The sequence below is a fragment of the Lasioglossum baleicum genome, chromosome 2, assembly GCF_051020765.1.
Source record: "Lasioglossum baleicum chromosome 2, iyLasBale1, whole genome shotgun sequence".
Lineage (NCBI taxonomy): Eukaryota > Metazoa > Arthropoda > Insecta > Hymenoptera > Halictidae > Lasioglossum > Lasioglossum baleicum.
The window spans coordinates 14,784,593-14,795,685 of NC_134930.1; the positions used below are offsets into that span (position 1 = coordinate 14,784,593).

Consider the following 11,093-nt stretch of genomic DNA (forward strand, 5'->3'; position numbering starts at 1 on the left):
AGACGGTAGAGACAGAATTTCTTGGACGTGTGTATCATGAAATGCCAGAGGTAGACCGCAGATTCTATCACTGACATAAACAGATCAAAAATAATCAGGAGAAGCTTTTAAAGAATTTGAAAAATCTGTTGTATTTCTTCAAGTGATTTAAATTCTTGAGAAAAGAAATTATATTGCAGGACAGGATTGTGAACGATTTTATTGAAGTTCTAAAAATGCTTTCGTGGGATGTGATCCAATGAATTTCTTTATACAGTAAAGTCGCGTTTACTGTCCGCGATCGGGTACGCGATCACTGTCTACTGCCTACCCGCTCCACTGTCACGTTGTCCTTCTCTACGTTCTGCTCTACGTTTAGTCATAAAAAAATGACGTCGATATGCGATCACTGTCCGTGCAGACCACAGACTGTTGGACAGTAAACGCGACTTTACTGTAGAAGCACGTGTCGTGATAAAAATTGCATTACGTTTAAATAGATGCTGCCTTGTGATTTTTATGAACTGAAACGTTCAGTCGGCTTTCAGTGCTGGGTGGAGGTTAAGCGTCGAGGGGTTAAAGGGAATACTCTTGTTCGGTGAGACAAGGATTAAAGGGTTAAAGGAAATATACTTGTTCGCCGAGAGGAGGATTAAAGGTGTCTGAAGGCTGCAGTACCTTGACAGCTTTGTTGACGGTCGCCTTAATTTTCTCGTAGCACTCTCTCCTCATCCAGTGGGCTTTACAGCAGTCGGTGTCTTTGACGACCACTCTCCTGTAGTTGGTGTTTGTGCAGTGCTGCTGGCTATTGCAGTAGCTGTTGCTGTCAAAGTCCGTCTCCCGGTGGCAGCAGGAACAAATGTCCATGTACGATTTCGGGAACGCGCCGCAGTCGAGCTGCGGCAAGCTGTTAACAGCGCTGATCTCATTGTCATTCGACCCCGCCATCGGACATTTCTCGTTCGTTTTGTCGGTGTCCGCGCGATTGTACGGATTCACCGAGCTCTCCTTCTTTTCCAGGCTCGCCAAAGGCCGGATCGGTTTGCAGCCGGATTGGTTCGCTTTGTCCCCGCTCGTTGATTCCATCGTCTCAACGTGTCCCTTGATCGCCGAATGTGAAACGCTCGAATTTATGGAACGGCGCGCCGCTGCAACCCTGAGCACCACTGTTCGGCCAAACCGGTCCACAATATTAATACCAAATCACCCCGACAGTCTCCAGCTTAAGTTTCTTAAGCAACGAGGTTACACGATCAGGCGTGTTCGATAACACATGGACCACAGATTTTCTGCATTTATGACAAAGATAGCACTTAGCACTCGAGTGGTGACTCTAAGGCACCGCTAAAAATTGCTTTACCATTGTTTAGAATATTATTTACATTATTGAATGTGTTGGTATCCAATCAATTACTGAACATTTAACTATTCGTATCCGTAGAATGAAAAAGAAATCATGTAGAATTGAATTATTCCACGTCGGAAGAAATGTTTAATTTTCAAAGGGTGAAGAGTATCGATGTACTATTTGCAACTTAGCAACAAGCTGAGTTCAAGCAAATGTAAAGGCTGATAATGTAGATGATTTTGAAGAACCACGAAGAATTATGCTTGCGAAACTCCGCATTGCTGTTTCAATCGCTACTTCCAACACTTTACATTTGAAACATGCCGAGCCCAGCTCGTATGCTTATGCATATTACCGTGAGCGAAAGAAAAGTTGGATCGAGCAAGGCGCTTTCGATGCAGCAAATATTTATCGGTGTCCCAGCACTTTGCACGGCTGATGAACGAAGCGGTAAAGGCTAAATCGATCAGCCAGGTTGTTTAACCTGCTCGCCTTATTGTCCGCGGCGAGCTTCCTAATCTCCTAAGTAATTAACCTTTTATGGAACGAACTTTGGGGGAACTCCGGCTCGACGGCAAAAAGGACCGCATTAATTTGACTGGCGGGGTTTATACTGCCCCTTAATCGCGTAACACACTAAAATGATTAAGGTTAGCTTAACAGGGTTCGCCGAGACACCGGTTAACAGCGTTATTTCGACTTCGTTCCCACGTTAGAGAGAACGAACGTGGATATTTTCCATTGATTTACCACGCAGAAGTGGAACACCGGAGGAAATTTTTTTGAAATAACGTTCCGTGAGAATACTTGCCATTGTCATCGCGACGAACGTGAAATGCGAGGTTCGTTTTATGGTAGGCGGAACACCGACGTCCGAGCCGTTCTAGCGTGCGTGGGAATGTTTCGCGGAACTTGCTGGAAATCGCCTGGACATGCACTTTTCCAAGTTTCCCCGTGGGAGAGAGGCCGGTCCTGGGGAAAGTTTCGTCAGTTTGCGGGTTTGATTAGAAGCTTCTTCATCGAGCGTCGCGACGCTCGGTGAAAAGCCTTCCCTGGACGACCCGAGACACACGTTTCAAACCCCAAAATTTATTTCATGGTTCTTTGAATCCGAATGGTCGAGTTGGCCGAAATTCACCGGTGGTCACTGACGTTTCATTGGACGGACATGTTGCTTTTTGACCGATCGTCCACTTTTTTCGTTTTCCCGTACAACGAAAGATGGCGGCGATACGCGACCACGTGCGAACGCGCACGTTCGTTCGCGCAATTCCCGGCTAATCCTCGACGCGGATCTTCGATGTGTGAAAGCGTTCCGAATCGAATTCTATCGATACCGCAACGATTACAACGAAATTCCGGTCTCTGCTTGTGCGCCGGAACGATCTGGCAGCGCTTTAGCAACTGCATTTTTCACTGAATGCCGATAGTTGCAGGTTCGAACGCCAAAAACCAAAGGTTGATCTGCGCTGTTTGAAACGATATAAAATAAGCCGCGATAATCCGTCTTTGTGAACCCTTTGCAGTCGAAGCTATTTTAACTCGGAAAGTAAACATTTCTTCCGACCTAGAATAATTCCATTGTATATGATTCTTTTCATTTTATGGATATTAATCGTTGATTAGATACCAACATATTTAATAATCTGAACAATATCTTGAATAATGGTATAGCAAATTTTAGAGGTGACCGAGTTCTCTCATTCTGACAAAAATATTCGTGCTGCATGGTCGGGGCTGTTTCAGTGGTGTTTTTGTTGTGAATTTCGAAATATTTTCCAGTTCGGATCTAGGTTTTCTAGCATTGACTCTTTCACTGTGCGAACAAAAAAGATCAAAGAGAAAGAGAAATAGACGCTGGTCCAAAGAGTGGTACAAGCTGAGAAGCCGCTTTACACACGAACAGTTGTTGAATTTCTGCGTTCTACAGAACACTAGTAAATAAACGCTAACGTCTTAGTACGACAGTAAGGGTGTTTTAGAATGATTTAAATTGAAATATCTCCTGAACTTTTCGACATATATAGGTTAGTACCTTTTTATAACGAATGTATCGATTGATGTATTAATAAATACCTCAAGCCATTTAAAGAAACTAAGTTGATCTTTATATAACCTTTACGCCTCCACTTACGAAAGAACTAGTAACATCAGAATATGCTCCACTCGATACCATTCAAGCCTCCGCTGAAACATTTTTTGCTACAAGTAACAATAGCGAGAAAATCAAGATGTCAAAATCGGTTGGGACACCCTGTATAAAGGATTTCGCACTCTCCATCCGTACACACGCACACACATCCAATATCGTAATTCAAAGAATAATATTTGCTCAATCTAACGTCTAACGTGCAATTTATCGACCTAGGAAGGAAGCCGTCGTCGCATATTCGCAGCCTCCCAAGTTCCCAAAATTTGCGAAATTTGATGTCCGTCGACGTCCTTAATTAAGTAACGGTCATTTCGGAGCACCTTGGACACCACATACGGACCTTTATTCTGAGGCGTCGGTTTCGTGCATACACCGGGCCTATTGTCAAAATTACGAACCATAATTTAATTCCATGAATATCTTTCGGTACAAAAGTTTCTTCAACACAACTTACAGGGCTACCCGAGTCTAATGACGCTGTCATAGAAAGTTTGTTTGTTTCACCCAATTGAAGATTCGGAGCGGAGAAATTCGTCGTCGTCCTCACGTTGCGCCGTCACGTACTCACAAGCAACTGATATTGAAGGAAACATTGACAAAAAACCTCCTAGACGTTCAAACGGTTCTTCAATATTGATAGAAAATATAATTTTCTACAGGAAATATAATATTCTATAGAAATTATAATTTTCTATCAATATCCGTCAATACTGATAGGACGTTTCAATACGCTCCTAGACGATCAATATTTCCATCCATACCGTCCTCCGTTAATATTGACGCAAATATTGACAATATTATTGATCGTCTAGGGGCCACTTAAGACATATGAACTTTTCTATTTATGTCTCGAATGGTAGGGAAAAGTTGAGTAAAAGGTAGACGAAGCATATTGTTAGAAAGCTTGAATGTTTATTGAAATCGCAAGCTGATTGTACCTCTTGTATCGATAAAAATTATTTTGCATGGAATTAACGTGGGATGTAGTCGCTACTAATATGTAAAGTTCATCGAAATCACAGAATTTTGCAATACAGTTCCTTCTATTTCCGTTTATTCGAACGAAACGTCGATAATCGTCGGTGTAAACGGTGTAAAAGCGTTACAGGAAATCTGTTGTATTTAACGGGAAGCGCGCGGGACCGGCACAGGAAGGGTGGAAATCGTGTCAGCGATTCGTACTCTCGATCCAGGCTTGCTGCAGCAACGGAACGAGTTAACTAGCTAAGTAACCGCACCCACTGCACTCTCTAATCACCAAAGGCACCGGGAATGCTTTTAAACTTTCCATCCACAATTACGTCCTCCTTCTAGTAGAGGCTCTCCTATTAGTCCTTTCATCATTTTAATTATCACGGAATTGTTTGAAATGTACGCATCGATTTAACTCGGAAGAGAACGTTCAACTCGGCCGGTTTAAACGTCGAATTAACACTGCATTGCACGTAAAACCTGCACACGTCATTTCATTTTTTTAACCTTTCGTGCCCGAACAACTGTCGCGCATATCAAATAATTAATAAATAAATAATAATGAATAAAGGTCGGATTCCTGAGGTGATTTCGAGTAACTTTTTCCTTTGCAAAAATGTTCTCCATACCTTTGTTCAGGAATTATTAACGAAAACCCACGGACTAATCGGCATTGGCCGAGCCGGAATTCGTCCATCGTAGCCGCCGCGCTCTGATTGGTCCGTGTTTTTCGTCAATAACTCGTTAACGAAGCCGCGGAGAACATTTTCGCGAACGAAAAAGTCCCTTCAATTGGTCCAACGAATCAGCCCGTTCAAGGAAATACAACATTTTTGAAACATCCTGTAGAGTATTCTTATGTCGCTCGTTTATCTCGAAAGATGTGAACTCGACGGCACAGTAGTTTCACTATCGAAGCTCATACATACGTGCTACATACACAGGCAGCTTATAGGATCGTGTTGCACAATGACGATAATTGTAAGTTAAATAAATATGACTGTTCCAGAACTAATAAGCGCTTCAACCGCAAAACAACTTAGGGATCTGGAAGATCCCGTTTACGCAATAGCGTCTAATATAAGTAGAGAAATTTGTGGATGGATATCACGGCCGGATACCCCGCTTTATCCAGCAACGACTTATCGAAACGCAAATGTGTATCGAGAAGATAAAAATCGGGCATGAAACGACGAAAGGAAATGTAAACGGTTGTAGAGAGCTTGTCTCTAATACCAGTCGAAACGGAATATCTCTGAAGGTTCGGGAAGGAGCAGAAGGAGAACGAGGAGTGAGAGCAGAGAGTTCTCGAAGCGAAATGCGGAGAAACGAGGGTGCAGCACCACCTTTCGCAGCCCCATGAACTTAACCGGGAAACTTCGTAACTTGTTTCTTCGTTGAAAATGCATCGTATAAGATCTACAATCCTTGGGATACAAGCACGAAAGTACTCCAACGCTTTCAAACGAGATTACCTTGTAATAAGATTTATACAACTGCGAGTCCATTTTGGTTATGGCGCACTGCGCCACGGTTACCTTCGGCTAGGAGTTACAGGTCGCGATACAGCCGGATCTCCATAACTTGCGGCTTCCCATGGCTTTTTCCTCCGACCGTGATTGCGTCTGATCGCCTCGCAAATTCAGCATTTCGTTTCACATTCGTTTTTGCAGAGCAACAAATTTCGAAAGAAGTCCGCAGTCATTTTGTCGGTAGGATCATCTCGATAAGGGCAGTCGCCGATCTTCATCTAAAATAAAAAATGTCAAACCCAATGGTAAGACATGGACATTAAATAAAAATGTATTCATTACTTTAACAATAATGATAATAATGTAACGTCTCCACGTATTTGTCTTCCACCTATTGATCATATTTTTAGCTCGAATAGGTCTGCAGTCTGTAATAGTAATAACTAGACTGCGGATCTTTGCGCATTTATAGCAAATTTTTATGCAATTTTGAACATTTAAAAAATTAAAAAAATTTTAATTTAATTAAAAAAATTGAAGATGTCAATATATAATGTCCATATATGATTTCTCCAATGTATGAGAAGAAATAACATTCAATTTTGAGTTTCTATTTCTTGCAATTCATGCAGATAATTTTATATTTTGCATAAAGATCCGCAGTCTGTGATAACATAAAAATTCGGCAGTCTACGATAGCAATTCACACGTTCCATCGATAGAATTTCGATTTCGAATGAAATTGTACCTCTCCTGGGTTTTATAGCGATCTGAATACACATTGAATAGCATGTTATCAAACGCTGTGTAAAATAATATTTAATAAACGTTATAAAACAGTGGCAAAAATCTCGGTACGAGAAATATTTGTCGGATCACAAAAATATTCACGGTGAACCCGCATTGTTTGCGATCGCGCGCGTTCCTTCAAAAGCAGTTCCATCAGCCGCGCAGCGGTATTTTCGAAATTTTTCAAAAATTGTTACTATTTGTCCGCATGCAATACACGAGGCGTTGAAAAACAAAAATTTTGCGTTGAAAAATTGAAAAGGTCGTTTACCAGCGTAGCCTGTATTAATATCGATCGGTATATAATACAATTGTTTAAAAAAATGTTCTGCGCATTCAGCGGAAAGCTTTATACTGTCGTAGTGCGACCGCATTGAATTCCACGGGAAGGAAAGTTTAGATGAAACCGAGTACCTGTCTGCTTATAAGTATCGTTATCTAAAACCAACATGGTATTATTATACAATCGTCAAGTAATCTCCATTCTTATTTCAAAGATTGTAAGTTATCTGTTTAAATCATATCTCACCTTGTATAATAACATTGTAACACCAAATTGTAAAGTGAAAGCGAAATGGACCCATTTAAGAGTCTGAAGAGCTTGAATAAAAAAAAAGTAATCTCTATTCTGAAATGAATCACGATTGGTACGTGTTTTCCATTGATAATTCCTTAACGGAACCGAGGAGAACATTTTCGCAAAAGAAAGTAAAATATATTTTGGACAACCTGTAGTTTATTTATTTCGATTGAATGAAGTAAAACTTGCCCGTGATCTGTGATGCATCTTCATAATTTCAGTAATTGTAAAATAGAAGACCGGTCCTTTGAAAATGAGGTAGGTTTACGAGTGTTTGACAATGTAGGAACCGTAAGGCAAATTGGAAAGACACATATCGCAAGTTAATGGAGAAGGGATTTTCTCTGTGCACACGGGCATTTGCATTTTTCTTGTGAAGCTGCACGCGTAATCAGCGGCGCGGAGCGGCACGTAGGTATTGTCATGTGCGATGCGCGCGGCCAAAAATTTTATTCAGATCTGTCCCCTTTGTAGCGATATTTCTCAAAGAGAAAACGTACTGTGTTACAGATTGCAGCGAGTCGCGTCGAAGAGAGCTTTCGCACTCTTGCTCTCGCAGTGCTCGCGCCAAATGTTATATCGCTAAAGGGACCTTTGTGCAATTTAAAGCAAAGTCATGTATTGCGTAGATTCTTCTTTGAGAACTATTTTTCCGGGGGATCTGCTCTACTTCGCGTATACTGTTGCTCCACTTCCAACCTAACAACGTACACGAATTCAAACCCGGCCGGAAAACTTTCCGCACGCTGCATGCTCCGCAACGCTGCAACGTTACCTACTGTCCCCGTGCATTGTCGCAGCCACGCAGACCTTTCACAGCTTTTCGCGCGTTCCAACCGCCAGCGACTTTTGTGTCGCCCTTTTCACATCTACCCCGCCGAAATTGTTGGATTAACTTCCCATCACCGAGAAACCTTTTACCGGTTTTTCGGGAAACCGATTTTACAGTCGCTACCGTTGCTCGAAAATCGCTGGTTGGACATGCTGGTAGATGTTTCGTACACGTCTCTTTGAAATTTCGATGTTCTATCTTCAAAGTTGATAAAGTTATAGCATTTTTTGTTCGATTTACCATCCGCACTTGATTGCCCCCTCCGAAACATCACTAAAATTTACAACAATTTCTATATTACTTATAAATCATTTTGCGTTCAATAAATTGTTAAATGTTCAAGTGTGATACGAATAAGAGCATACTTTATCTTCTGTATAATAAAAATCAAATGCTGTTCGTTGGTCACGACATCACGGGAGAAAGGCTGGACCGATTTGGCTAATTTCTTTTTTAAAATGTTCGTTGTAGTCCGAATCAGGTTTTCAGATTTTAAAAAATTGGAAAAGTTTCCCGGGAACATGAAAATTCGGGAAAAACTAAAAGTGCTTTTAGAATCATATTTCAATACAACAAAAAAACGGACGTCGTAGCTTTTAATCAATATTTCAATAGAAATTTACATTATCGACGTCTGTTTGCATTATCGACATTATAAACATTCGCCAGTTAGTTAATTTCGATTACAATTTATTTCGTTACGTACGCAAATGTCGTTTGACAGCTTACGAGCTACAACAACCCTACTCGCGAAGTGAGCGAGCAACAACTCCCCTCTAGTTTCACATATAAAAAAAATTGAAGGTATACAAAAGTGACGAATGAAAGAGATAACGAATGTTCGGCTCCATCGATTGATGTATTAAAAACTACCTCATTCCATTTAAAAAAAATTGAGGTGACCTTCATATCTTAAAAAAAAATGATATAAAAACAAAAATATTTTTGGTATCTCATGAGCCCCATTTTGTCATTCAACTTTGTCCTTCAGTCATTTGACGTATCTTTAAAAACAACAAAGATATTTGAGGTGGCAACGTCAGGTGACTCGCCCTGTATATTTCTAAAAAAAGGTATAATAATAAATATATAAATTGTGGTGACTTTTATAACTAATGTACGTGACAATTAACACTGTGTCTAAATAACAACAAATTATTTTACATTTCTAAGTTGATGATATACGATAAAAAAAAATTGACAATTTTATTTAATTTTCTAAACAATAATGTCACTCAAACCGTATTTTGCAACACAATGTAAATTGCCTTCAGCCGTATAGACCTCACTTAGAGGTGCGGATGAACTTAAATAAAAAAAAAATATAGACAAAATGAAAAAGATGGTAGATCTGAGACTGTCGGGCTGAGAGAGTTAGACAGTCTTACAGCAAGTTTGTTACATATATAAGAAATATTCAGCTCCGAAATGTCTAGAGCCGTTTGTCGCCGAGACCTTTCCCGCACGAAATAGTAGACTCTGGAAATCCGTCGGATCCCGAAAGTTTTGACAGTGAGAAATCAACGTTCAGCCATGAAATTCCACTATCGATGGACCCGGCTGCCAGGAATACGAATAGCTAATCAACGTTCAAGCTCGTAATCCCGTTTCCTTTCGCAGTTATAGAACGGGTATGGAGTTCTTGAGTAAATTCCTGAGATTTGTCCGATTCGATAAAGTTTCGGCGTCACGGAGTTTACATTGTGGTCACGTATTTGAAACACGTGATCGGTTCATCGCCACTGGCGGTAATGAGAGTTCTCGGGAAGCAACGTTCATACTTTAAAACCTCCGAGCGTTTCTTTCTTTTTTGTTGTTGTTTTTTTTCCGCATCGTGCATCGAGCCACGTCGTTCGTTATCTTTATCCTTTTGTTGCGTATGCAAATTTTTTAAAATACAAAGCTAACGTCTATACATTGTACGTATATTAACCCGCCAGTAAACGAACGAAAGTTTCTATTTGCTCTGGTTTTTGTAAAACAGCTAATGAAAATAAAAATTTACATGAAAATCCACAGTGCAGAGGTGATAATAAACCGTCGATTCTCCTGCAAATATTCATGGATTATTTTACGTGTGTCGGAAAAAGGGAAAATTTGCTTTACAGACAATAGGTCTTACCGTGAAACGATGTATTTCATTAAACTTTGTTATCCAGGGATCGACATGCAATCCAGGAATAGACAGCGGATCTTTATGCGAAATTATAATTTTTTACCCGAGTTACAACAAACTGAGGTAAAGTATTATAGAAATTTATTTTCTTTGTTAATATGTTGAATAGATTGAAAATAATATAACAGTATCTTTTAATTCTTCTAATGTTTTTACTGTTTTAAATTACAACTACTCGGTTTTGTCACAAATGCATAAAATCCGCCGTCTATTTATTACCAAAGATTCCCCAAGAGAACTAAAAAGAACATTCATTTTATAATCGTTAAATTGCGGATTTTATGCATTTATATGAAAAATGGTTTCACGAAGCGGATCCCATGAAAATGACCGACACAGGAGCGATCATAGCTCCTCAACTATTAATCCTAGAGGATCGAAACTTCGATCGGCATCCGCGCCGGGTACAAATCTACTGGATCACATACCAAATACATCATAATTCGTAGGAGAAAGGTACTAATTTTGAGTCCGGTAAAGTAAAGAGCAGCCAAAAAGAATAAGATGTCTGCACCATCTTTACAAACAATGTTACTATCGGATAATGCTGTCGTCGGCTAAAATTGTTGTCGGTTAAATTCGTCGACGGTGAAAGTAGTTGTCGGCCAAAGTTATTGTCGGCCAAATCTGGAGTCGATGAAATATTGTCGGTGATTTTCATGGGACCCGCACGAAACACAGTATGTTATAAAGAAAGTTTATTTCGTGTAAAGGTCAGCGTAAAAATGCGGAGACCAGCGAAAGGGAAAGTCTTTGAGCGAAAGAGAATCTTTGAAGTTTAATAAGTTCGGCT

At 40.2% G+C, this 11,093-nt stretch overlaps 1 protein-coding gene across 18 annotated transcripts in view; it reads right to left on the reverse strand.

The window, feature by feature from the left end:
- The window catches only part of LOC143221689 (tubulin glycylase 3A), a 42,262-nt gene that overhangs the window by 10,790 nt on the left and 20,379 nt on the right, over positions 1 to 11,093 (reverse strand). For 13 of the 18 annotated variants that reach the window (XM_076447123.1, XM_076447125.1, XM_076447121.1 and 10 more), the window contains one exon: positions 658 to 6,201. In XM_076447123.1, coding sequence (XP_076303238.1) covers positions 658 to 1,065 — 408 coding nt within the window. In that variant the 5' untranslated portion in view covers positions 1,066 to 6,201. The remainder of the gene's footprint in view (positions 1 to 657; positions 6,202 to 11,093) is intronic. The other 5 variants (XM_076447122.1, XM_076447120.1, XM_076447118.1 and 2 more) reach the window with 5 other exon arrangements.